This window comes from Trachemys scripta, chromosome 16, assembly GCF_013100865.1.
Source record: "Trachemys scripta elegans isolate TJP31775 chromosome 16, CAS_Tse_1.0, whole genome shotgun sequence".
Lineage (NCBI taxonomy): Eukaryota > Metazoa > Chordata > Testudines > Emydidae > Trachemys > Trachemys scripta.
The window spans coordinates 20,156,489-20,180,759 of NC_048313.1; the positions used below are offsets into that span (position 1 = coordinate 20,156,489).

Here is a 24,271-nt window from a genome sequence, read left to right on the forward strand (position 1 = left end):
AAACGGGAGGCTCTTACCAGGGTGGAGCCTGTCAGAGCCAGGGGAAGGGAGGGGGTGCCAGGGAGATGGGCCGCTGGGTCTGATCCTGTCTAGACCCAGCAGCTAGGGCCAGTCATGGCTGTGACGGGTGAGCCGGCTGCAGCGTGGAAGCATCTGGGAAGGCCCCCAGTGCAGCCTGGGCTGGTGCCACCCCAAGGCAGGGCAAGGCCAGGGCACGCTGCCCACTGGGGCCAGCCCAGAGCAGTGACACGGACACCCAGCTACACGCCCACAGGCAAACACGCGTACACATTCACTTGCACACGCCCACCTGTGTGCCCACACTGACACCGACGTGCACTGTAAGGCAAAAGCCATGCACGCCCGTCGACGGGCACCTCACTGGCAGTCGCACATGGGCCGTGCCCAGGCCAGCCTCGCTTGCCGGCACAAACCTCTGCACAGTCACAGGGGACGACGCCAACAACCTCTGCTGGGGGTGGATTCAGGCAACGGGAGCCCCGGCATCCCACCCCTGTGCCCTGGCCTCGCCCTGCGTTGGGGTGGCACCTGCCGGGCTCACCCCTCCAAGTGCTGTCCGCTGGGTTCCCCCCCCCCCAGCAGGCAGGCTGGGGTCTGTCCCAGAGGAGCCAAGCTCCAGCCCCAACCCTCCTCCCGCAGCTCGGCCCCTGCCCCTACCAATTGAGCGCCCGACGCCAGCAGCGAAGGCCGCGCAGCCCCATGATGGATCTCGCTGCCACTTAGCTGCGCTGCCGGAGGCTGAGGGGGCGGCAGGGCCCCGCTGGGACAGTCACGTTCAGCACCTGATGGATGCTCCCAATAACCGGCCTGTGCTCGGCCGGCCACAGCTCCAGGCTGCTTTCGCCAGCACCATCGGGAGGCAGGTGCCATCCATCTGCCCCGGGGCACGGCCTGGCAGGGTGGGGAGGTGGTGCCGGTGGATTAGCCTGGAGCTCCGTGACTCGGCGGGCCCCTAACCGTGGGCCTCGGGATCCCCACATAGCCCCTGTGTCGGGCTGGCCCCAGGCGTCTGGGCTGAGGGGAATGGGACAGGCCCACCCCAGACAGGACCGTGGCCAGCCGGGGCAGGCAGCCAGCAGGCCAAGGCTGGAGCCACTGGTGCTGAGCTCAGAGAGTTTGGCGAGGGCAGTTTCAGTGGAGTGCGAGGGGCAGCCCCTGCAGGGAAGTAGCGTGGCCTAGTGGCGTGAGCACAGGACGGGTGCACAGGACCCCCTGGTTCTAGTCCCAGCTGTGCCCTGGGGACGCTGGGGGACCTTGGGCAAGTCACTTCTGCTCAGAGGTGCCTAACTCCCATTGAAAGCAAAGGGTTTGGGCCTTCCCCGTGCCTCCGTTTCCCCCCTCTGTAAAATGGGGGCGGGAGGGAGTCACTGGGGCGAGGGGAATAGCAGCACTGCCCAGCTGAGGATATCAAAGCATATTACAGGAATCAAGGGACAGACCCTCCTCATCCCCCACGTTGAGTATCCCTATCCCCATTATGCTAACTGGGAAACTGAGGCACAGCACCGCAGCCTGGGCAGCTAAACCACCTCGGCTTCCGGCCAGCTCCTAGCCAGGATGGCCCAGTAGAGTTTTGGGCCCTTGGGATCCAAGCGGGCTGGAGGGGGCCATCCAGCAGCTCTGTGAACCCTTTGTTTGGTGTTAGCCTTTGGGCAAGTTCATTGCCCAGAGTCCTAGCCAGAAATGGAGCTGACAAAATAGCCCAAGAAAAGCTCTTTGCAGCTTCCTCTTAAGCCAGCAGTTAGCAGATGCATCCAAGATGGGACGAGAACCCAGGAGTCTTGACTCCCCATCTCCTGCTCTCACCACTAGGCCCCACTCCCTTCCCAGACCTGGGGTAGAACCCAGGAGTCCTGACTCCATATCCCCTGCGCTAGCCCCTAGCCACCACTCCCCAGCCAGAGGCAGAAACGGAACCCGCAGGACAGAGTCCGTTCCCTAGGCCGGTGGCCTACCCGAGCCACAAGTGGCCCAGAGCGGCTCAGAACTACCCTGTCTGCTGGGCACGCCCAGGCTGAGGGTGCGGCTGTGTGGAAGGGAGCAGATCAGGACTGGCTCCGTAGCACATGGTGCCAGGGGAGCCTGGGGTGACTCAGAGCCCTCAGGAACCTGCTGGAAGTTAGAGGAGCTGGGGGCTGCTCTCATTTATCCGGGGAGGGCGCGGGGGGAATTTGGCTCCTGGGCAGCCCATTATAAAACCACCCTTGTCCCTCCGTCCCTGGGCTACCCCTCTGGAGTCAGCACTGCCATCAGCCCAGCCCAGCCCAGCGGGCCCCCAGCGTCAGCCAGGGCCCTCCAGGCGCTACTATCATCCACCTAACACCAAAAAGGGCAGCTGGCCCCACAGCCCCCTCATTAAGCTTGAGCTGAGCTTCCAGACAAGGGTGGATATTTCAAAGTTCACTCCAATCTACACCCCTGCCTTGACTGACCTGAAAACGGACGGGCCAGGTGAAGGGCTGGAGGAAGGCTAGTGAGGCAAATGTGGGGTCAAGAGGTTTCGGAGAGAGAGCCCCTCCCCTCAAAACGACCTCATTTTAAAATCTGCTGCTCCTTCTACCCTTTGGGATGCTGCCCATGACGTCTGTCCCACGAATAACTCCCCTGAAGAGGTGCAGCGGAAGGTAGGTGATCTTGCAACTTCTGCCAAGCAAGTAGGTCCTATTACCAATGAATCAAAGGCGGAAGTCATGAACGTTAGCTTAGCTCCCGCTGATTTTATCTAGAAAACATTCATCAACGTTCTTATCTGGGTAGCATCATCCTTGATCCCGGCGGCGGTATGTTGGCTGTCAAACCCAGAACAGGGAACCAAGCGCTTTATTCCAAACGTTCAGTCCAGCACGGCAGTCCCACAGGATCAGTAAAAACTCCACACTTCAGATCTCTAGAAGCAATGTTGGAAGGGCTGGGCTACACTAGGTTGACCCAGCTCCGTCGCCCAAGGGGGTGGAAAATCCAAGCCGACCTAAGTCGCCCTGTAGGCAGCGCTGGGTTCTTTCGCCGGCCTAGCTACCGTCTCTCAGGGAGGTGGATTGCCTGCGTCGATGGGAGAAGCCCTCAGGCACCACAGTGAGGACTGTGCTGCTGTAGTGTTTCACGTGTAGACAACAAGCTGTAAGCGGAGCAAAGTCCTGGAAAACCAACAATACGTCCATCCAACGCCAACTGAACAGCTTTCAGGACAGGCGCCTGCATGGAATATTCAAGGTAAACTGGACTGATAGGATGAGTAATGAAGAGGTGCTAGAATAGATGGATAGAATAGAAGCAGGGCCGGCGCAACCCATTAGGCGACCTAGGCGGTCGCCTAGGGTGCTACAATTTGGGGGGGTGGCAACCGTGGCGGTATTTCGGCGGCAGGACCTTCCGCCACCTAGGGCGGCAGAAAAGCTGGCGGCGCTCTTGAATAGACGGGATGTGGACAAATTGGAGAGAGTCCAGCGGAGGGCAACGAAAATGATTAAGTGGCACATAAGTTACGAGGCGAGGCTGTGGGAACTGGGCTTATTTAGTCTCCAGAAGAGAAGAATGAGGGGGGATTTGATAGCTGCTTTCAACTACCTGAAGGGGGGTTCCAGAGAGGATGGAGCTCGGCTGTTCTCAGTGGTAGCAGATGACAGAACAAGGAGCAATGGTCTCAAGTTGCAGTGCGGGGGTCTAGGTTGGATATTAGGAAAAACTATTTCACTAGGAGGGTGGTGAAGCACTGGAATGGGTTACCTAGGGAGGTGGTGGAATCTCCTTCCTTGGAGGTTTTTAAAGCCCGGCTTGACAAAGCCCTGGCTGGGATGATTTAGTTGGGGTTGGTCCAGCTTTGAGCAGGGGGTTGGACTGGATGACCTCCTGAGGTCTCTTCCAACCCTAAATCTTCTATGATTCTATGAATAGACACAATATGAGGATCGGGAGGAAGAGATGGATCTGTTTGGGGGATCTTTTATGACTGCCCGACAGCAGGCTGCCTAAGCAAGCAGTTCTCTGTTGGCCCCAGGGCAAGGGACAGAGAAGCCGGAGAGTTACGTATCCTAGCACAATAATGGCTGAAGCGTCATTATTACAGCTGACTATAGGCGGCCTGGGAAAACAAGCCCAGGCTAGGGACAACTGTTACCTTTGAACAGCCAATGATGTGGGACGGATGATAGTAAGAGCTGGGCATTGATCATTGGCAGAGGCAAATCCTGGCCTTGCTGGGGGCCGAGGTCGGTCAGCAGGAGCACAGGGTTGCTGAAGACTCCCGTCCTGCAGACTCTTCCTGTTCAAAGTTCAGCAAGGCCCCGGATCCTGCAAACTCTTCCGCTCTTGGGTGCGAGAAGCGAATCCTAGCCATGCAGGGCTGGACGGGAGCTCGAGGCATCACCACGTCCAACCCCTGCACCACGGCAGGGCTAAGCAAACCTGGACCATCTCCGACAGGGGCTTGTCCAACCCGTTCTTAAAACCCTCCACTGATGGGAATTCCACAACCTCCCTCGGGAGCCTGTTCCCCAGCTGAACCCCCCACGGAGGTAGAAAGCTTTCCCTCAATCTCCCTTGCTGCAGATTGAGCTCATCACTGCTTGTCCTACCTCCAATGGCCATGGAGCACAATCGAACTCGGCTCTCTCTAGAACAGCCCGTAACATACACTGTCGGGATACCCGCCGACAGAATTTACTGCTGCACTGGCTCTACTTTGGGTATGAGGAAACATCTGCTAAGCCACTCTTACCAAATTCCGTTGGCTACCCTAAAAATCAAGGGCCTGTCTTAGCTCTCTCATAGCTTTTAGCAGTTTCTTTTTCTGTGGTGGGTGGGTGAGGTTCTGTGGCCCGCGGTGTGCAGGAGGTCAGACTAGGTGATCATGATGGTTCCTACTGGCTTTAAAGTCTATAAAGACTTTTATCAGCCCCCTCCCCTCCCACCCCGTCCCCAATCTTCTTTTCTCAAGACTAAAACACACCCAGTTTTTTAACTTTTCCTCCTAGATCAGGTTTTTTTCGAAACCTCTGGTCATTTTTGTTGCTCTCCTCTGGCCTCTCTCCAGTTTGTCTATGTCTTTCCTAAAGCTTTGCACGGGAACTGGACACCGGGCCCCAGTTGGGGCCTCACCAGTGCCCAGTAGAGCAGGATGATTACAACACTCCTGTTAATGCAGCCCGTGAGTGGGTTCAGTGATGTCTGGGTTAAGTTACGCGTGTGCATGTAATGGTTTGCAGGGATCAGGGCTTTGGGGCTTAAATGAATTGCCCAGGTGCATTGTGGGTTGTGTTTCTTCTCCTACCTCTCGCCCCCTTGAAAAATTAAAGAACGGGTTAAATAAAATGCAGTCACTCTGGGTGGGGGTGATGGAGCACAGCTGCCATCTAGTGGACACTATGCTCAATCGCAACCCCAAGTCTTAAAATGACCATGGTCTGCCTTAAAATTCAGAGCAGACTGGGTTTACACGGTGGGAGTTGTTGTGCCCAAGCCCAAATATGGATGCTGGGTGCAATTGATTTCCAAATGCTTAGCAGCTTAGGGCACAGACTTCAGAACTTAATTCCTCAACCCCCGATCCTGGGACTTCTTAGGACAACCTATGAAGCCTGTTTCCCCATGCATTCCCATAGAGCAGTGTTTCTCAGAGGTGCGATGGGCACTGACAGGAGCAAATGTGTGCCAAGGACTAGCCCCTGAGAGCAGACCGGCTTCCCAATTGTCCCCCCAGCAACTCAGCTTTTATCTTTAAAAAAAAAAATCATTCTCTAGCTGTTAAAGTTGCAAAGAAATCTTTGAGGATGTGATCCCAGTGTGACTGAGGCCAAGATGTTGGCCTGAGTTTGCAGAGAGCCTGAGGCAATGGCTCTGAGATGCGGGAATTGCCCTGAGCAGTGTGACTAACACAACACCACCTGCCAGAGTTTGCAGAGAGTCTCAGAGGACAGCTCTGTGTAGGTCACATTTCAGTGGGTGTCGTCGTTCACATCCGAGTTAGTTTTTTAAATGCAACGTTGTGAAGTATTTCGCCGCTCATCAGAGCATGGCACAAAGGAGAGGAAGGATCGTGTTGGAGACTTTGGCTGGTGCCTACTGAAGTATGTGGTGTATGAAGGCTGAGGCTTGGGGAAGGGGGTGCTCAGCTAAGATGGGTCAGCCCTTAGCAGCATATGGCCAGATTGCAGAAAGGTAAATACATGAGAGGTGGCCTCTTGGCCAGCACCCCGGAGGTTAAACCAGACCCCTCCAGAACTAAAAGCAGAACTGGAGGCTGTAACAACTGCTATGCTGTGCAGATTGGTACCGTGGGGGACGTGTAACACACATACGGGCTGGTTACCTTGGTCTCATTTTCCTGAAGCGGGGACTTAGTTTTCGGCAGTTTGGGGAAGACGGCCCTAAGGTGTGGGTGGAGTGGAAAGAATTTTACCACCTGTTTGTTGTTATTTGGCGGCGGGGACGCTGAAGGTGCGGCACCAGCGGACCTCCCGCAGGCATGTTCATTCCCTCTGGGGCACCTGGCATTGGCCACTGTCGGAAGACGGGATACTGGGCTGGATGGACCATTGGTCTGACCCAGTAGGGCCGTTCTTATGTTAATGGTGTTTATTGCAGTGGCAGGCTAGAGCCCACCCAAGATCAGGGCCCCATTGTATTAGCACCTATTCCTTGCCCCCGAGCAATTGCCAAGACAGGCACAGGGTAGAGGAGCGGGATAAAGGACACACGGAGGCTTCCTCGGGGTGTAGCGCCAATAGGGTGACCAGATGTCCCAATTTTATAGGGACAGTCCCGATTTTTGGGTCTTTTTCTAATATAGGCTCCTATTACCCCCAACCAGCTGTCCCGATTTTTCACACGTGCTGTCTGGTCACCCTAAGCGCCAAGGGGAGGGTGGGTGGGAACTAAATCCTAGAACCATCTCCAAACCCTCAAATGATTGGACAGGGGCCAAGTCCGGGACCCTCAGGGATCACAGGGAGGAGACAGCGGGGGAGTTGTCACTGCTCTGCAGCAGCACATCATCAGAGGCTGCTGCCTTTGCACCAACCCATCTCCCCTTAGACTTCAACTGGGTCTCTCCCCTCCCCCCCTCCCTCAGTCCTACCAGTGCATGATCTGAACCCACAGCCCCCCTAGAGGAAGGCGGCGGGTGGGCGGTCTTGTTCTGCCCCGTGCCAGTGTCCTATCTCTGCCCTTCGAGCTCCAAGGCCAAAGGCATGAGCTGGTTGAGGGGTGAGATCAGGGGACTGGAAGCCAGGAGAGCTGGGGTACGACTGAATCAAAATGGAAGACAGGTTGGCCTGTCCAGCACCCGCCACGTGTGGGGCAGAACAATCACTGCTGGGGCTCACCCTCCGAGCCTGGTGGGGGAGAACCCTGCTTCCTACAAGCCTCCGCCCCATGTGTCCGGATAGCAGCGCTTCCGCTGCACCCCGTCCCAAAGGAGAAGGGAAACTGGAGTCAACCCCTTGCGTGCCAGGGGCCGGGCAGTGCCCATGCAGCTTGAGGAATCACTGCGAGCTCTTCCCCTCACCCCTGTCACAGCGCTCCTTCATCCAGGTTAGCCCCAGGGGAGGGCTGCGGGGCTAAGAATGCTGGTCCAGGCGCAGTGAGAGCCGTGGCTGAAGCCAGCTGCTGAGGAAGCGTGTGAGAGATGTGTATGTGACTCATCCGCGAGGCCCACTGGGGCACAGCTCCTTGGGAACGGAGGAATTGCCAGACTGAAGTCCCTTGAGTCCAGTGTCCTGTCTCTGACAGTGGCCAGCAGGAAGGCGCTAGAGCCGCAATAGGCTGCTGCTGGGGGATAATCTACCCCCAGGGCCGTTTCTTCAACCCCCTGGCAGAGATTGGCTGAGGTTTCATAACCCTTCCAATGTCAGCATTAGCTAGTCTAGGCTGGCTACTGCGGCTGGTCAGAGAAATATCCAGGGCCTTTCTGGGTGCTGCACAGCTCTTGGGCTCAGCAGTGTCATGTGGCAGGGAGTTCCAGAGTCTACATCCCATTCGCTGGGAAAATATTTCCTTTGATCAGTGTTTGTCATCTTTCCCTGAATGTCCCCTCACTCGTCTCATGAGACAAGAACAGAAACTCCCAACTCACCTTCTCCATCCCATTCACACATCAATCCGGTCTGCTCCTATTCACCTCCTCTAGATGGTAAACAATCCCACTCTCCCTCCAAGAGCTTTTCCAGGCCCCTCGTCATTCTCATCACCCTTCTCGGACCCACCCTTGGTCTGCACTCACCTTTCTTTTCATGGGCTGGCCAGTGCTGTGCACCGTAGCCAGATGAGGCTGCACCACGGATTCCTCTAATGGCGTTATCTTCTCAGGATTATTCACCATCCATTCCTTCCGTGTTCTAACCTGGTTAGCTTTTCTCAACTGCACATTGAGCAGACGACTTCATGGAGCGATCTATCAGGTCTCCCTTTCCTGATTCAAAACCCAGTAAGATTCAGGAGGAGTTCCAGTCTCCCCCCTACCCCCCCCCAACGTGCAATACTTTACCCATTAAATTCAATCTGCACCTGTGTTCCCCACTCACTTACCTTGGTCAGGTCTCTGAAGTTCCTCACTATCTTCTCTAGACCTTCCTTCTCCCCTGCCTTCCCCAGAACCTCACAGCTCACCTGTCCAAGCACAGAACCTCGAAGCACTGACTGTGAACTTTTGACTGGGATGAAAACTGACCATTTATTCCTATTCGTAGTTTCCCGTCTCTTAGTCAGTTTCTGCGCCACTTTGCCTTACCCCTGAACTTCTTTAGTAGCCTCTTATGAGGGAACTTTTTTGAAGTCTACATTTTACCACCACAAGGGACAATCAGAACATCTGGTCTGACCTCCTGTATGACACCAGCCAGAGAATTTCATCCAGCTATTCCTATACTGAGCCTAAGAACTTGTGTGTGATTAAAGCACCTCTGCCAGTCTGGGTCTGAAGACATCAAGAGATGGAGAATGCACCTCTTCCATGGGTAGTTTGTTCCAGTAGTCAATCACCCTGTTACAAATGTGTGCCTTATTTCTAGTAGCAGCCCACTGGAGGACAGAGCTGTGCTGCTAATGTTGCAGAGATTCTGGGGCGTCGGGACGATTGGGTTCAGGGCAAGTTCCTGCTCGAAGTGGCCTGTTATTCCCATAGCGCTCTGCTTTCTACAGGAACCAGCAGGCCTTGCTGAACACCTCACTTAGAGTATGGCTACACTGCCATTGGACGCACCAGCGGCTGGCCCGTGCCGGCTGACTTGGGTTCGGGCAACGGGGCTGTTTAATTGCAGTGTAGATATTGGGGCTTGGGCTGGAGCCTGGGCTTTAGGACCCTGCAAGGTGGGAGGGTTTCAACGTTTACCCTGCAAATGAACGGCCACTTAGCCGGAGCCAGCTGGCATGGACCAGGCCTGGGTGTCTAAGGGCAATGTAGACATACCCTTACGATGGTCTTCAGGAAGACCATCTACCGAATGCCACAACTGCAGAGGAAATGGAGTCACAGCAGCAATCTAACCTGGGGCTTGCCCGGAGCTGTACAGGCCGCCCAGAGTGTGTAACAATCACGCAGTATTGCACTTTGTATTACAACACAGTTGTGAAATTGGTCAGCCCGGCCCCTCTGCCGTTAAGAAGTCAGGGCCTGCTATTCTGGGAGCAGTGGTGTGGAAAGGGGTTATCTGCTCAACCTTCTGCCTGCTCACAAACACCAGGCCTGTGATTAGGGGCGGCTCCAGGCACCAGCGCAGCAAGCGCGTGCCTGGGGCGGCAAGCCGCCGGGGGCAGCCTGCCGGTTGCTGTGAGGGCGGCAGTCAGGCTGCCTTCAGCGACATGCCTGCGGGAGGTCTGCTGGTCCCGTGGTTTCGGTGGCAATTCTGCGGCAGGGACGCTGAAGGTGCGGCACCAGCGGACCTCCCGTAGGCATGCCGCCGAATCTGCTTGATCAGCGGACCTCCCGCAGGCATGCTGCCGAAAGCTGCCTGGCTGCCGTGCTTGGGGCAGCAAAAACCATAGAGCCGCCCCTGCTGTGATGAAACACATGGAAAAAAAAGCAACAGATAGAATACTAGGAGAGAGAGAGAGAAATGTCTATACCAGGGGTAGGCAACCTATGGCACGGGTGCCGAAGGCGGCACGCGAGCTGATTTTCAATGGCACTCACACTGCCCGAGTCCTGGCCACCGGTCCGGGGGGCTCTGCATTTTAATTTAATTTTAAATGAAGCTTCTTAAACATTTTAAAAACCTTAAAACCTTATTTACTTTACATACAACAATAGTTTAGTTATATAATATAGATTTATAGAGAGACACCTTCTAAAAACGTTAAAATATATTACTGGCACGCAAAACCTTAAATCAGAGTGAATAAATGAAGACTCGGCACACCACCTTCTGAAAGGTTGCCGACCCCTGGTCTATCCAGTGAAGATCGCCCCCGCGTATGCCTGTTGGGGTTTGCTTGTAATGGACTCACACAGCAGAGAGCTTATCCTTGTTAATATTTTAATGTTATATTTGCAGCATAAATAAAAGGCACATTATATGTTTGGTAAGAACAGTGGCTGACGGAACAAATTGATAAGTGCCAAGATTTTGTTTTTAAACAGCAAAATACAACACAGGGCCGTGCCACGACCCTCCCCCGCCCCTGCGGACACACAGGTCAACAGGAATCCACGGCACGGGCTAATGCTAAATTGTGAGGACCTGCTCACAGGAGCACTTCGGTGAAGAACGTTTTTTATTTGCTAGTGCGACCTGCCTGCACCTCCTCGCGTTCTGTTGCGAAAGGCAGAGCAAGTCAAGAATTGTACAACAAACCTGTCGCAGGGAGGGAGGGTCGGGGAGTCCAGGTTTGGATACATCTAAAAACAATTTCATTGCATAAGGAATTGCGCATCCATTCAGGAAAGTTGATATATGTCGATATATTTCTATATATATTCATAGATAGGTATTTTCTTTTATAGAGATACTACACCCTTGTGGTTAAGCTTTTCAGGGATTTCTTTTTGTGGGTTTTTTTATTTTCTTCCATTATTGATCGTAAAAGCTCTCCATATAAAACAGCCAGCTATTGGTTGAAGGGCAGGTGTCAGGTGGATTCTTCCACTACTGCAGTCCCATGCAAAAGAAGACTGGTTCTTTGTGCTGGGGGAAGGCAAATCCCGGGACCTGGCTCCTTGGGCGGCTGCTGTGAGGTGTGTGGGAGAGAGCAAGACTTTGTTCGACCTGGAAGGCCGTGTGTCAAAGAGCTGCCGTCCTGCTCCCACAGAGCACCCGGGACAACTGGCAGGAGCCCGTGGACATAGGTCATTCCTTTCGAGATGCCTCTAGTCCAGAGACGGAAGGGAGAGGTCACCTGTCTTGCAGGCCTTGCATGTGACACCCGGGGGTGCTAATGAGAATCAAGGCTACTGGATGGGCTGCCCTTGCTTTGGAGGAGTCAGAAATAACCTGTTCTTTCTTCCAAGGCAACAGAGTAGCTTTGGCCTGGGCTAAAACACTCCTTCCATCTGCAGTAGAAGAGAGAGGGGAGCAGAGGCCAGGGCGGGGCCAGCCTCATTTATGTGAAACGTTTTAAGATTGACTGAATTTTAGAGCAGAGTTAGTGGAGCAGATTTAAAGGTGAAATCGCTATCATGTTATTTCAGAGGCTGTAGGTCCCTCAGTTAGTTGGGCTCAAACGAAAACTCTGGCTCTGGGCAGTCTAGAACTTGGAGGGATCTGGATGACCCTGATCTCCAGCGGGCCAAACCCATATCCTCCAGGTTTCCATATCCATAAAAACGTGTGGCTGGGCCCCCATCTCTCAACAAGTTAAAAATTAACACCCCATTTTAACCCACAAGTGGATTTTCTCCACTGCAGCCAACCTCTGTCAACTGGCTTAGCCCTTTAAAAAACAAACAGACAAAAAACAAAGGCTTCTCGTGACTGTCAAGTATCATGGAGTTGCTTCGGCAGCTCAGTACTGTGTGGCAAATGGCAAAAGCAGCAAGTGGTGGTCTCGTAATGTCCCACAGGAAGGGAGTGATTAACAGGTCCTGGAGCCTGAGGGGCAGGTGGACCTTTACTTCCCATTACTCATTAAGTGATTCCTTTCCCAATCCATTAGGATTGAAAGATGCCAAGGGCAAGTCTACACTACAAAATTACGTCATCCTACGGTACTTCGATTTACAGCCACCGCAGTAATTAAACTGCACATCCACATTACGCACACTGCTGACACAAGCAGCATCCTCCCCAGGAGCGCTTGCACCAATTTAACTGTCAGCGTGGGGCATTGTGGGATGGCTTCTGCAAGGCGGCAACAGCTGATGGAAGCAAGGCAACGTCTACATGGACACCGCATCGGTCTAAGCGCTACGCCGCTCACGGAAGTGGAGTTCTTAAGTCGGTGCAGTGGGCGAGTTACGTCGGCGGGAGCTGCATTTTAGTGTAGATGCTTACAGTGTTAGGTCGATGTAAGCTGCTTTGCGTCAACCGAAGTCTGTAGTGTAGACCGGGGCTGAGTTTGAGGTCAGACTGTGCCTCCCTGCCTGACTGCATAAGAAACCTCAGCGCAACGGAAACCGGCTCCACTACTGGCATCAGCCTGGAGTTCCAGAGAAAAAGCTGACAAGCATCCAGCCCCTGTCTTGGTCAGGTACCATTTGTAATAGACCATGCCGGGTGTGAGATAAGTTCCCATTTCCAGCACATCATCCTCCCCTCCCCATGCCTTAGGTGGAAAACGGCTAAGGCAACCTAGGCTACCTACAACATACCCTTCCCGTCACTCCTTTCTGCAATTATAACAGTCTCCTTCAAGACAGAAGGTGCTGGCTTTGTGCAGCCGCGGCCGCTACCGGATCCAGGGTGCGCTGGGAATCTGCCCCACGCCAAAAGCATCCGCAGCGCCTTCTCCCGTGTCCCCCACCCCCCCCCAAAATAAAAGCAATACAGCACAACAAATGCAGAACATATGGCGATCCAGAACTCTACAGCACTCCTGGGATGGGACTTTTTAACACAACGATAATGATTCAGTCCTGCAGTATACAGCACACAATGCTAAATAGGAGAAAAGGGCTCACGGGGGACAGACCCAGCTGAACAAAGGCAGCTTCTCGTTCCAGTGCCATGGTTGTGTTTGTGCTAGATTCCACGGGGTACAGACAACAGTGTCTCTGGACCCTTCCAAGTCCTTAGCACCTTTACAGTCAGCGGAGAAGTGTCTCAAAGATCAGATAAAAAAAGGTGATGAGCATGGTATAAAATGCCCAGATGGAGACTGGCTTTAGGAGGAAGAGCGGATTTTGTTCAAACAGGGCAACAACCTCTCTCTCCTTGTTGCTCTATAACATCCCACCTGGGTGCTTGAGGCAAGGAGGTGGGGGAGAAGAGAAATCAAGGTTTCTGGTATGCGGAGCCCTCCTGTGTTTCAGAAATAGCACCAAAACTGGAAATCAAGACACCTGAACGAAGGTGCCCAAGCTCTGCTCCAAAGCGGAAGTGCCCAGGGCACAGCCCTGACTAAGGAGACTAAAATCAAAGTGAAATTCTATGCATCGGTGCCAGCTGTTACATTGAACAAAGTAGCCCTTCCGCATAAAACAATGTGTGGGGTCGGCTTTCCAAGGCTTCAGCCTGTACCGTGCGACAGATTCCAGTAGAGGGCACCAAAGCAGCAGCCAGAAACAGCCAAGGCATCAAGGTCCCAACTGGAAATGCGGATTTAGAGCCACCAGAGCTCCAAACCTCAATGAAACCTCTGCCTAACACTGCTGACACCTCACTGTACATTCAGTCTGTCTCTGACCCAGAAGCACCTTATACCTCTACTGCTGGGGCTGGAAATTAACCAATCAGACCCCTTCATTTGTGTCGCACATAACTGGGGCTGCAACCAAGGTGCACTAGGTAATGCTACATGATTAAGTTTCGAGGGGATTGATGTCTAGCCTGTAAGCCTGCCAATAAGCAAATCTCATAGGTGAGTCCAATGCCAGGCCTGCTTAATCGAACCTTTGTACGCAGTGTCATTGTAGCCGGGTCGGTCCCAGGACAGGAGAGGCAAGGTGGGTGAGGTAATATCTTTTATTGGACCAACTTCTGTCAGTGAGAGATACCCCAGACCCGAAGAAGAGTTCTGTGTAGCTTGAAAGCTTGTCTTCCTCACCAACAGATATTGGTCCAATAAAAAATATGACCTCACCTCCCTTTGTCAATATGGGCTGTAAAAGGAACACCCTGCTTTAAAGCCACAGCTTCTAGGTTCAGAACAGAGCTCAGCACGTTTGATGTTCAAGTTCCAAGTGGCTCTCGCTAAGGACACGTATGTTTTCAAATGTTTCTTGTCTGAAGCTAGGCCAGACTGTCAAAAGGAGTCGAAGGCTTGTGTCTAATGTATAAGACATTATAAGACATGTGGGGGTGGGTTGGCTTAGAGAGTTCCTTACATTTCATTTGGGTAAACAATGGGTTATGGGTGGAAAAAGGAAACGCTTCACATAACTACCCATCCTGCCTCAGGACTCTCCTATCCTGAGTTCTCCTGGTGCCGCGTCTCGTAAACAGAAACTGTATGTTTGATGCAGAAACATTATCCTAGGTCTCCTGCTGGAGAAAAGCTTAAAAGAAAAAAAGTATGTAGTGGTTCAGGTTGTGGAGTGGGGGCGGCAGGGTGAATTTAAGAACTCTGGATTGGAGTCAGTCAGCTCAGGGCAGGAATCAAGCACCCGCTTAACAGCACCCCCAACCAAGTGGAAAATCACACTGACTAGTGGTTACAACATGGGACTAGAGGATTCAGGAACATCCTGGGCTCACTGGGTCCTCTAATCAAGTCACAGGACTCCCATGTACTTTATCCACCCTGACTGTAAAACCGGGTAAGAGGCCCACCTGGTTTTAGAACACAAAAGCGAACTCCAATCTCCCCTCCTCTCCCACGGAGACGGCGAATCTTTGAGAAAAAAAAAAATCAGTTACAAAATAGGCTGCTCCACGCGGCCGGAGTTCCACAATCACAGAGGTTAACCCACAAAACCCACAGCTTTCTCACCATGCAGTTCCCTAGTCCACTGAGAACCGACACTAAATTCCCTCCTGGAATGAGACCAGCAAAGTGCTCCTGCTCTCAGGGAACTGCACCACAATCTGGATAATATATTTAAGTCAAAAGTACTAGAAAATTAGCTCCTTCACCAGCATAGTGCTGATAAGTCGAGACCTCCCAGTTATTGCCCTGAACTTGCTAATACAGGAGCCAAAGGACCTGAGCTGAGCTGAAAAGTGGGAATTTTTGTTTGTATTTGGCTGCAAACCCACAAAGCACGAGACTTACTCAATTTCATAACCCAGCCCTGCCTGGTCCTCCAACCCACCCCTCCTCCCAACGAACTTGCATCTCTTTTGGCTGGCAACCAAAAGAAATCTTAAAGCAAAGGCACCACAATTCTGTCAGATGAGCTCTTAAAGGTGCTAGTCATTTCACGACCATTAATACTCAACCCTAATAGTAACAAGAGCTTTTGAGTACAAGATTACTACCCCTAGGGTGACCAGACAGCAAATGTGAAAAATCGGGACAGGGGGTGTGGGGTAATAGAAGCCTATATAAGAAAGAGATCCAAAAATCTGGACTGTCCCTATAAAATCAGGATATCTGGTCACCCTAACTACCCCAGGTATGAGTACTGTACATGTGTACATGCCATGACAAAGATGAGAGAAAAGCTACAATGAAGGCATGGAATTAGTGCCAGCTGCTCTCACATCGAAGAGCTCTCTGTCAGGAGCCCTGTTTTGTTTTGTTGTTCACTTTAGATTTTTTTAAAATTTTATTTTCTACCAATCAAGAGTGTTGTCAAGCCACAGCGACAAGAAAGAGGCAACACTAATGCTTTGGTTGAGGTCCTACTCCACACCTAATTTTATCAAAAAGCAACAGTGGAATTCAAGAGATATACAGAGGGATCCGATCTTTTTAGTCTTAATTGGATGGGCTTGGGAGAACAAAAGGAGAAAATTAGTTTCTCTCTGCTATGAGCCCCTGAGGGCCAGGCTAGATTCTTGCTGAGATTGTCATGGGGTTCGACATTCTGATGTTGTAAGGAAAGAAATGCACGTCTATCATAATTGCCTCTAATTTATTATTATTTGTTTCTATTATAACTGTGGTAAACACTGATTAAAAAATACCGCTCTGAATGAGTATGATCCTACAGCAGGTGCTTAGTCCTTGCTCAATAAGAGCTTAAAGGTACTTTTAAACACTGCAATATTTTTCCTGGCCTCGTGAAATAAGCCAGGAGGGGATCATTTTCCCACTGTGAAGTAGGCCACACATAAGGGCCAAAGATCACATGCAATCCAAAACATTCTGTGTCGTTCCCAGGAGGAGAAATTCTCATGAAAAGTAAGTGTGGGCAGTCAATTAATTGAAAATGGCATTAGTCACGGCCCCCTTTGGCCTAAGACAACTAATCGCTGAAGCAACAGGGATGGCCAGGGAAAGTCACTTTAGCTAACTCCAAGCCCTACGATGATATTGGGAAGGCTGCCTGAAAAGCCCAGAAACTGGGAAGATAAAAAAAGTTGAAAAAGCACCTGTCACCGAACAAGTCCATGAGGACGTGCAGCCTTTATGTGGGTAGCTAAGCCAGCACAGGAAAATGGGATAAAAAAGGGCATCCCCCATCTATAGATCTGGAAGGAAATTCCCAACGTGTACAATCCTCATTAGCGGCAAGGATGATCACAGAAAGCCATAACCAATGACCAAGAAGGTAGGACTTTCTCGACAGTGATCAGTAATTTTACACACAGATTAATAGGAAATCATCTCTAGGCAAAGATGCAAATTATGGAAAAGCTGGTGATTTAAAGGAATAACCTAGCAACTGGTTTCATAAGTGTTCTAAACACACACTCAACAGTCAGTAAATGATATTCCTCATGATATAAAGGCTCCTCGGGGGCTGTAAACGCTGCTTGGCTACAGGACAGAACTTCACACGGGCCACATCTTTTCAGCAGGCCTCCTCTATGTCTGCAGTATTTATTTACTCGAGCACAGCCAGGCTATTTGCATGAGCAAATCCATGCAGTTGTGATTAAATGAGGCCCCAGTGGAAAAACGGGGCCCCTAAAATTCAAATCTTAGCACCGAAGTAGTTGTCCATTGAAACCAACAAATCTGAAATCCAATAATGTTATCTTCTGGGGTTTTTGCATCTGTTGTAACTCTCCAGAGCCCATCCTCTCCCTAGGTTACCGCCCTGATAACTCCCATACAGGTGACTAATCTAGTTAAAAGCACAATTACTCATTTGCTTGACAGACAACTCACAGATGGACATCCTTCCTATGCGGTAAGAGTGGATCAGGAAGTGCTGTCTGCATGCAATGCACTGCACCACTTCATTTTGGTAAGAAAACAGAAAAGGATTTTGCCACAGGTTACTGGAGCTAGTAGGGCACTTTGGCAGCATCTCTCCCTTATGGGCCTCAATCCAGTGATGCTTCCTGCAAGATATTTAGCAACCATAGCTCTTCCTGGTTTCAAGGGGAGAGGAGTGCTCTTGGCATCTCCGAGGATCAGGCCCTCTACGTGAAGTGGGATAGATGAGAACATTCTAGATAGATGTGTCTGCTTCAAAATGGATGGGAAGCAGCTCTCAGCCTATTTACATTTCAGGCTAGCTCACAGCAAGGAAGTTGGGAGGGAAGGGAAGGGCTGATATTAAAATCAGGATTGGGGAGATTAAAATGAAATACTTTAAAAAAAAACAAAAAACCTTTAACCTGTTTAAAACATTTTGCACAGTCATGATTGCTTTTCACAAGGTAGTACCAGGCAGGTGTGTGCCCCATAACGAAGGGGATCGCCAACATTTACACGTCCAAAACTCCTGTTTACTTCTACATTTGTCCTTTTTACTAAGGCCAGGCAAAGATCAGCTTGTCAGTGAAAGCTAAGCTGTCTTGTATACTATTAAGCTAGCTACATAGTTGTGGGGAACCCCCAAACCTGGAGCTGCTCTAGCAATACATTCATTCAGTGGCAAGCCTTAGTTGAAATGGACACGGAGTAGGAACAGAATATATTTTATTCTGATCACTGATCCAGGAACCATACTGAGGGAGATAGGGGATGGAATTACTGGTCCTGACAGCATTTGTAGTGCTCCTGCCAGTATTTCCAGAAGTAGCAGGTTATAAGATATTGGACCTAGAAATACAGGTGTCTCTTAAAGTACTGAAGTTATTTTCAATACATTTGCTATCCTGAGTTTGTTTTGCGGAACATCTCAAAGGTGCCAAAATTAGAATTTTGTCTCCTCGCTGCATTTCCTTCTCCCAGGGAAGTCAGGGAGGACATCTGAGTGCTAAGCTCATTACCGAAGGAGCTCCCTAGGCCCCATGAAGGAAGTTGGAGAAAGTTTCATGCCCATGTACCTATTTTGAACACAGAAAGAGAAACTGTTTGTCTTCAGCAGCCTGGGACTCAGACACGCTCAGACTCTGCTGGAGATTAAACTCACTTCCATCTCTTCTGTGAAACTACTGAGTTTTCTATTTAAATACATACAAATATTTTAAACACTGAACATTGTTTTAGCATGTTCAGTGACACACACTTCAAGGGGAAACAGTCAGCTTGAAATCTAGTCAATTACCATTAAAAGCAGTTTCTGGTCTATATGTCTCCTGAGCACTTCTGCCAACGTTTGCAGTTTTACAGGCACATTTTCCTATTTTTCCAAGATGTTTCTCCCTTTAACACACTAATGATTCAAACATACAGGGGAACTGACTAAGTGACAGAGGAGAAATACTGAAACCCGACTAAGATATTGCTAACTATGCAGAGTAATTATACAGGGGGAAAAAAGTTTACAAATAATTATTTTTTATCTCCAACTGCTAGCAATCTTAGGCATCACCTATAAAGAGGAGGTAAAAATTGTCAGACTGAAGTGTGATTTAACTTGACTGCGTACATAAAAAATCATGTCACAAATTATGATCTTGCTTTCCCCTCCTCTAAACTTCAATTCTGGCTGGATGTTTAGTAGCTGCTCATGAACCCCCATAAAGATGAATGCTTTACACATCATCTGAAAGATGGAATTCCCGGCTGCTTCCAGATGGTAGAAAGCATTAGTTTATAGCTCTGTAAGTTCAGGAGAGCATACACACAAACCATGTCAGAACTGAAGTGTGTGGGGCACAAGATGGTAATCAGAAGGACAAGATTTTAAGGTCTGGTATCTGGTGATTTGTCAGGGCAGGAGATATTCCGTGGGTACACTGTATGTTTCTAGCACCCAGTAGGGCATGAGGTCTCAGCTCCCAATAGTCACTGCTCTGTCTGGCCAGCCGTAGTTTTCTGGCAGGACCTGGTAGCAACTCCCAGATCGCAGACTTGTGTAATTTTTGATCCCCAGTGGTTAAGTAAGGAGAGCAAAAAGCAGCCAGATTTTACACTAATGCTGTACTGTCCCAGGGAGAAGTTCACACACCTCTCAATCAGTTCCACACCATTTTGGTAACGAATGCGATGGTTGCTGTACTTACAGCTGTAGTGACTAAAGACTATAGTACCTATAATTCTTCTGCTTTCTCCTGCTCACTCAAACCCCTTCAGTCAGGATCTACAGCAAAATCACCCATTATCCAGAGCTACCTGAATGCCTGCCTCCAGACCCCAGGGAGAAGCAAACCCACCATTCAGACTGTCAGAGACCGAGGTGTGTGAGAAATACCCTTGACTGGGTTGTTGTGTGTGCCTGGATGACTGGTCCTTTTAAGAAGGAACAAGAATGGGACCAGAGGCCTGAGGTTTTTTCCTTATTTGGGGGGTTTTCTGTTGAAAAAAGGGCTGTTTTGCAATACAAAACCTGTTTTGAACTTACGGGAAGAAGTCCTAGGAAGTTCAAAACAGGAAGGAGGAATTAAGATGGAGAATCTTACAACACCACAACTGACCACAAGGGGCCAGTAGCGAGCAGGGACCAGAGTCCATTACACTGACACTTGTTGAGTTTTTCCACTTCAAGCATCTCCCTGTTTTCTGAACCTCTTAAGCCCCTCCCATTACAAAGACAGGTGCTGGGAAAAAAAGAATCAGCAATTTAGGGTCTGTCTACACAGCAAAAGCTGTGCATAGGCTAATCTACCTGAGCTAGCTTTAATTCAGCTAGCATGAGTAACAGTAGCAGTGAACACAACATGGTACGAGCTGCAGCTGAGGGGAGCACAAGCCCAGCATGGGCCCTGGGTACGTAACTGGCTTGCTGTCTTGAGTAGCTGGATTCAGCTAGCCCATGTGCAGTTTCTACTGAGCAGACAGACCCTTAGTCGTGACTGTAGCAGAGTGATCTATTTAGAACAGAATCCGTTAAAAAAAATGTTGTCCGTTTTTGCAAGTCTGTTTGCAATCTGAAGCTTTCAAACTCATTACACAAATCCACTCCAGCTTATGCGGTGCAGGGAAGCTATTCCATTCTACTATACCTTTGATTACTCCCTGTTTGAAATGTGACTGGTCACCTAAGTCACATGGTATTGTTTCAGTTCCAACTAAGAGTTCGAGGAGCAGGAAGAAGGAAAGAAACGATTCCAAGATAGCTGTGCAAACACACATACGTGCACATGCGTGTTGCTTTCCACCGACCAAAAAATGGTCCCTTGTACAAGTCTCCATGGAAATTAATATGGTTTGTGAGCACCAAAGCAAATTCACTTTCGGTTAAAGCCTTTTCACACTTGTCCAACTGAAGCTGTACTTACCACCCCATCCCCTTCTGTATAGTCTATTGTGCAGCTGTATCCTTGAGCTGCCAGCCCCTTAACAGCTGAAGGTATTTGAAGGCTGCTTTATGCATGTGTTAAGGCTATCAATAGGCAGTATTTACCCAGCGGTGCTGTCTCAACATGCACCGGTGCTGGTGTTAAAATGGGCTTCCCCTACCTCTTGCTAAACATCCACTAGCTTTGAGACACTAATGTTAGCCTGCGGGCTGGAAGTGGAGTATGATCAGTTAACATGGAGAAGCTGTTTGGGCCTCTTGAGCCACACATATGAATCCAGCTATTCTAATGAATCCGTCAGAGCTATGCACCAAGACAGTGAAGTGTCTGCAAGAGACTAAAGTAGTTATAGTTACAAACAGATTCCCTGCTGTCCTATTAGACTTCTGACAACATGGCCATGATCCCTTTCTGTCTTGGATTCTTAGCCAAATAAAGGCCCTGTGTCTTATCCAATCAGGCCTTAGACTTTATAAACCATTTCCACGGTTGTTGCATTATCCTCACAAGATCCTGAAAACTCTGCTGATGGTATAGCTCTTTGTCATCAAGGAAACAGACACCCTGTTGGGACAGTCATACTAAAAGCACTTTCCTATATGCAAATTCTCTATATAAACAGCTTTAAGGAAAAAAAGTCAAGTGCCTGATCTGGAATGCCTCTTGCAGTAACTACACACAGGTTCTAAACAGAGATGCAAGAGCGGCTAGCTCCAGAGTCTTTGAATATTGAGAGGGCAAAGAAACAAAAAATCTCAGGAATGATGATGTGTGAGAGTGTGTGCGACAAACACATGGTGGCAGTGTATTAAGAGATAACTAGGACCATGAAATACATTAGAGAATATGGCAGAGAGGCCTGGAGAAACCTGAGGGAGAAAAGGGGGAGAAGAGACCCCTAATTAAAGAAGCAATAAACGGAATTTCCCTGTATCTGGGGGGGGTGGTGGTGGGGTCAAATTCTACATGCTCAGATTTTGCTTTGGGTATTGCGGTCCCTGGCAAATATTCCAAGTCTAGAGAAGCCAAACTACTGACGGTCAAAAGTGGCAAGTGCAATTTGAGGTGGTCTGGCAGCTCAGGGTGAAGCTGTCAAAGAGCTGAACTGAAGGAAAAGCGTCTTTAAAGAAGGAAAGAAAGATGAAGTGCTGAGAGTTTCACCGACTGATGGGTTTGCTGTTGCACAAATTCACACAGCATCCCTTTCCGGCTCCCAAAATACAAATTCAAATCTACAACTATTACCCAGCAAGCAAAAGGTCAATGACAACCTAAAGAAAGTACACACACACACACACACACTCACTTTGGCAATAAGCAGACAATTCCAAGTGCCTTTAAAATGTCAAGGCTGGTTTTAAATCTACCCCATGAACCTGGAAGCTCTAAAAGTACTACATTTGCTCTTGAGGAAAAGCAATAGATATACCACTACCAGGAGCAGAAGAAAACCATTAAAAGAGGTAAAAGGCCAGGCAAGTGGGATATGCTTCCACCTCCCTCCGTTCAAGGCCACCACTTTATAAGGTCATCAGGTTAAATGTATGGGAGATAACCCTTTGACATGTGTGGGGTTTGTTTGTTAAATTCAAGACTTGTTGAGATGGGTAGTGGATTTTGTAGCCGGTTAATTCCAGGACTCGCATTATATCCATCTGCCCCAGCTCATCCTTTCATGAATCACACAGAGCAGCTTTGCACGCAGTCCTGGCAGACAGCAGCTCGGTGCTGCTTTACTGTTGTGTGGAAGATTTATAAGCAGGCCCTTTTCTGAAGAAGGAACCTGCATCATTAGCAGCTATGGCGTCAATTAAGAGAGAAGCACATGAAATGTTCACAGTTCCTACTGTATCAGAGGGGTAGCCGTGTTAGTCTGAATCTGTAAAAAGCAACAGAGGGTCCTGTGGCACCTTTGAGACTAACAGAAGTATAGGGAGCATAAGCTTTCGTGGGTAAGAACCTCACTTCTTCAGATGCAACAGTTCCTACTGCTGCACCAGTGACTGCGAACACATACTTAAAACCCCCACAAGTTACAGCAGTTAATGATGGTTAATTGCATGTGAATTAGAGGTGCCAGGCTTGCTTCAGAACCAGAAAGCTTTGGTGTCAGGGAAGTTAAACCCATGGAGTTAGGAAACCCATTATCCTCAGCCTTTTTAATCTCAATAGCCCGAGTGGAAAACTCGGCCAGTATTCTTGTGCCAAGGTGCAACATTTCAGGTCAGCTAGAGCAGTGATGGGGAAACAGATGATTGGAAGCAGCAAGCTGTTAAAAATAAAGTGACAGCACCAGTAAACGTCACAGCCTCCCAACAGCTACTTTCCTTTGCTAACAGGTGAAACTTAAAATAGCAATAATGCCAAGAGAAACCACAAGCCAGGGGAGGTTTAGTGTTAACGTAATTGATACCTGAAAATGAACCTTTCAAGATGCATTCAAATGAGGCTCTTTGTGTTCTGATGATTCTGCAAGCTGATTGACCATCACTAAGGGATCAAGAAATCCCTCAATCTGAAGCCATCCTGTACGGACAGGTGATCACATGACAATGGTTTTGGGCCAGGATCTGTATAGGATATGCAGTATAAAGAAGCTTCCATAGCTGCCCTTAACTTACTTTAAAAAAAAAAAAAATCCATATCTGCACCCACTAAGCAGGGACTTAGCTATGATCAGTCTCTCGGTCTGCACGTTCTTATGGGTTAGTTCTTTGTCACGTGGTTGGTGACATCATCTGCCAGCAGACTGAGACTGTGGAGCCATAATGACGTGCCACTGTACGGGCATGCTCAGTTCTGTCCTTTGGCTTGCCATCTGAGTGAGGACCGAAGTGGCAACAGCTTCAGCTGCAGAGCGGACGTTGAGCTCGTTGGGGGATGCTGTCACGGAGCTGTGCTGGATGACAGGAGCAGGGGAACCGGTAGGCTCAGAGCTCTCCTTTGGGCTTTCTGTTTTCAAAAAGAAAAAGAAATAGTAATTGGAATGGAAGCCATCATGATGCTACTGACATTAAGACTGGGCAGTGGAAAGTGAGACCAACTCTACCAAGCATCCCTGGAGGATGAGAGAGTTAATCAGACACTATGCTTTACTTTTATATGGCGGCCTTTCGACCTGCCTGATCCCAAAGCACTTTGGGAATGGATACACCGATCCATATGCAGGAACCATTTAACCCAGCATTGATATGCATCCACCTCTAAGAGGGGGTGCAGCATGCACCAATTCTATAACAACTACCTAGGAGAGGATGTAAAAAAGAGTAAGAGCCACTTGAAAAAAGCAGGGACAATGTAAGGATTCAGAAAACAATGATCGAAACTAGGATCTGACTAAACCACCCCATTTAAATACAAAAAGCAGCGGGGGGAATTTTAAAGAACCTCGAGTTAGAAAGAGAACTGTAGCAAAAAGGTGCTAACATCAAAGCACAGACAATAGATCTAGCTTAACTTTCCTATAATACAGCTATGTC

General features: G+C 49.6%; 1 protein-coding gene across 6 annotated transcripts in view; it reads right to left on the bottom strand.

Annotated features, from left to right (window-relative positions):
* Positions 1-10,473: 10,473 nt before the first annotated feature.
* The window catches only part of ATF7 (activating transcription factor 7), a 119,300-nt gene continuing 105,502 nt past the window's right edge, over positions 10,474-24,271 (bottom strand). For 4 of the 6 annotated variants that reach the window (XM_034791844.1, XM_034791845.1, XM_034791846.1 and 1 more), the window contains exon 12: positions 10,474-23,744. In XM_034791844.1, coding sequence (XP_034647735.1) covers positions 23,527-23,744 — 218 coding nt within the window. In that variant the 3' untranslated portion in view covers positions 10,474-23,526. The remainder of the gene's footprint in view (positions 23,745-24,271) is intronic. The other 2 variants (XR_004648335.1, XM_034791848.1) reach the window with 2 other exon arrangements.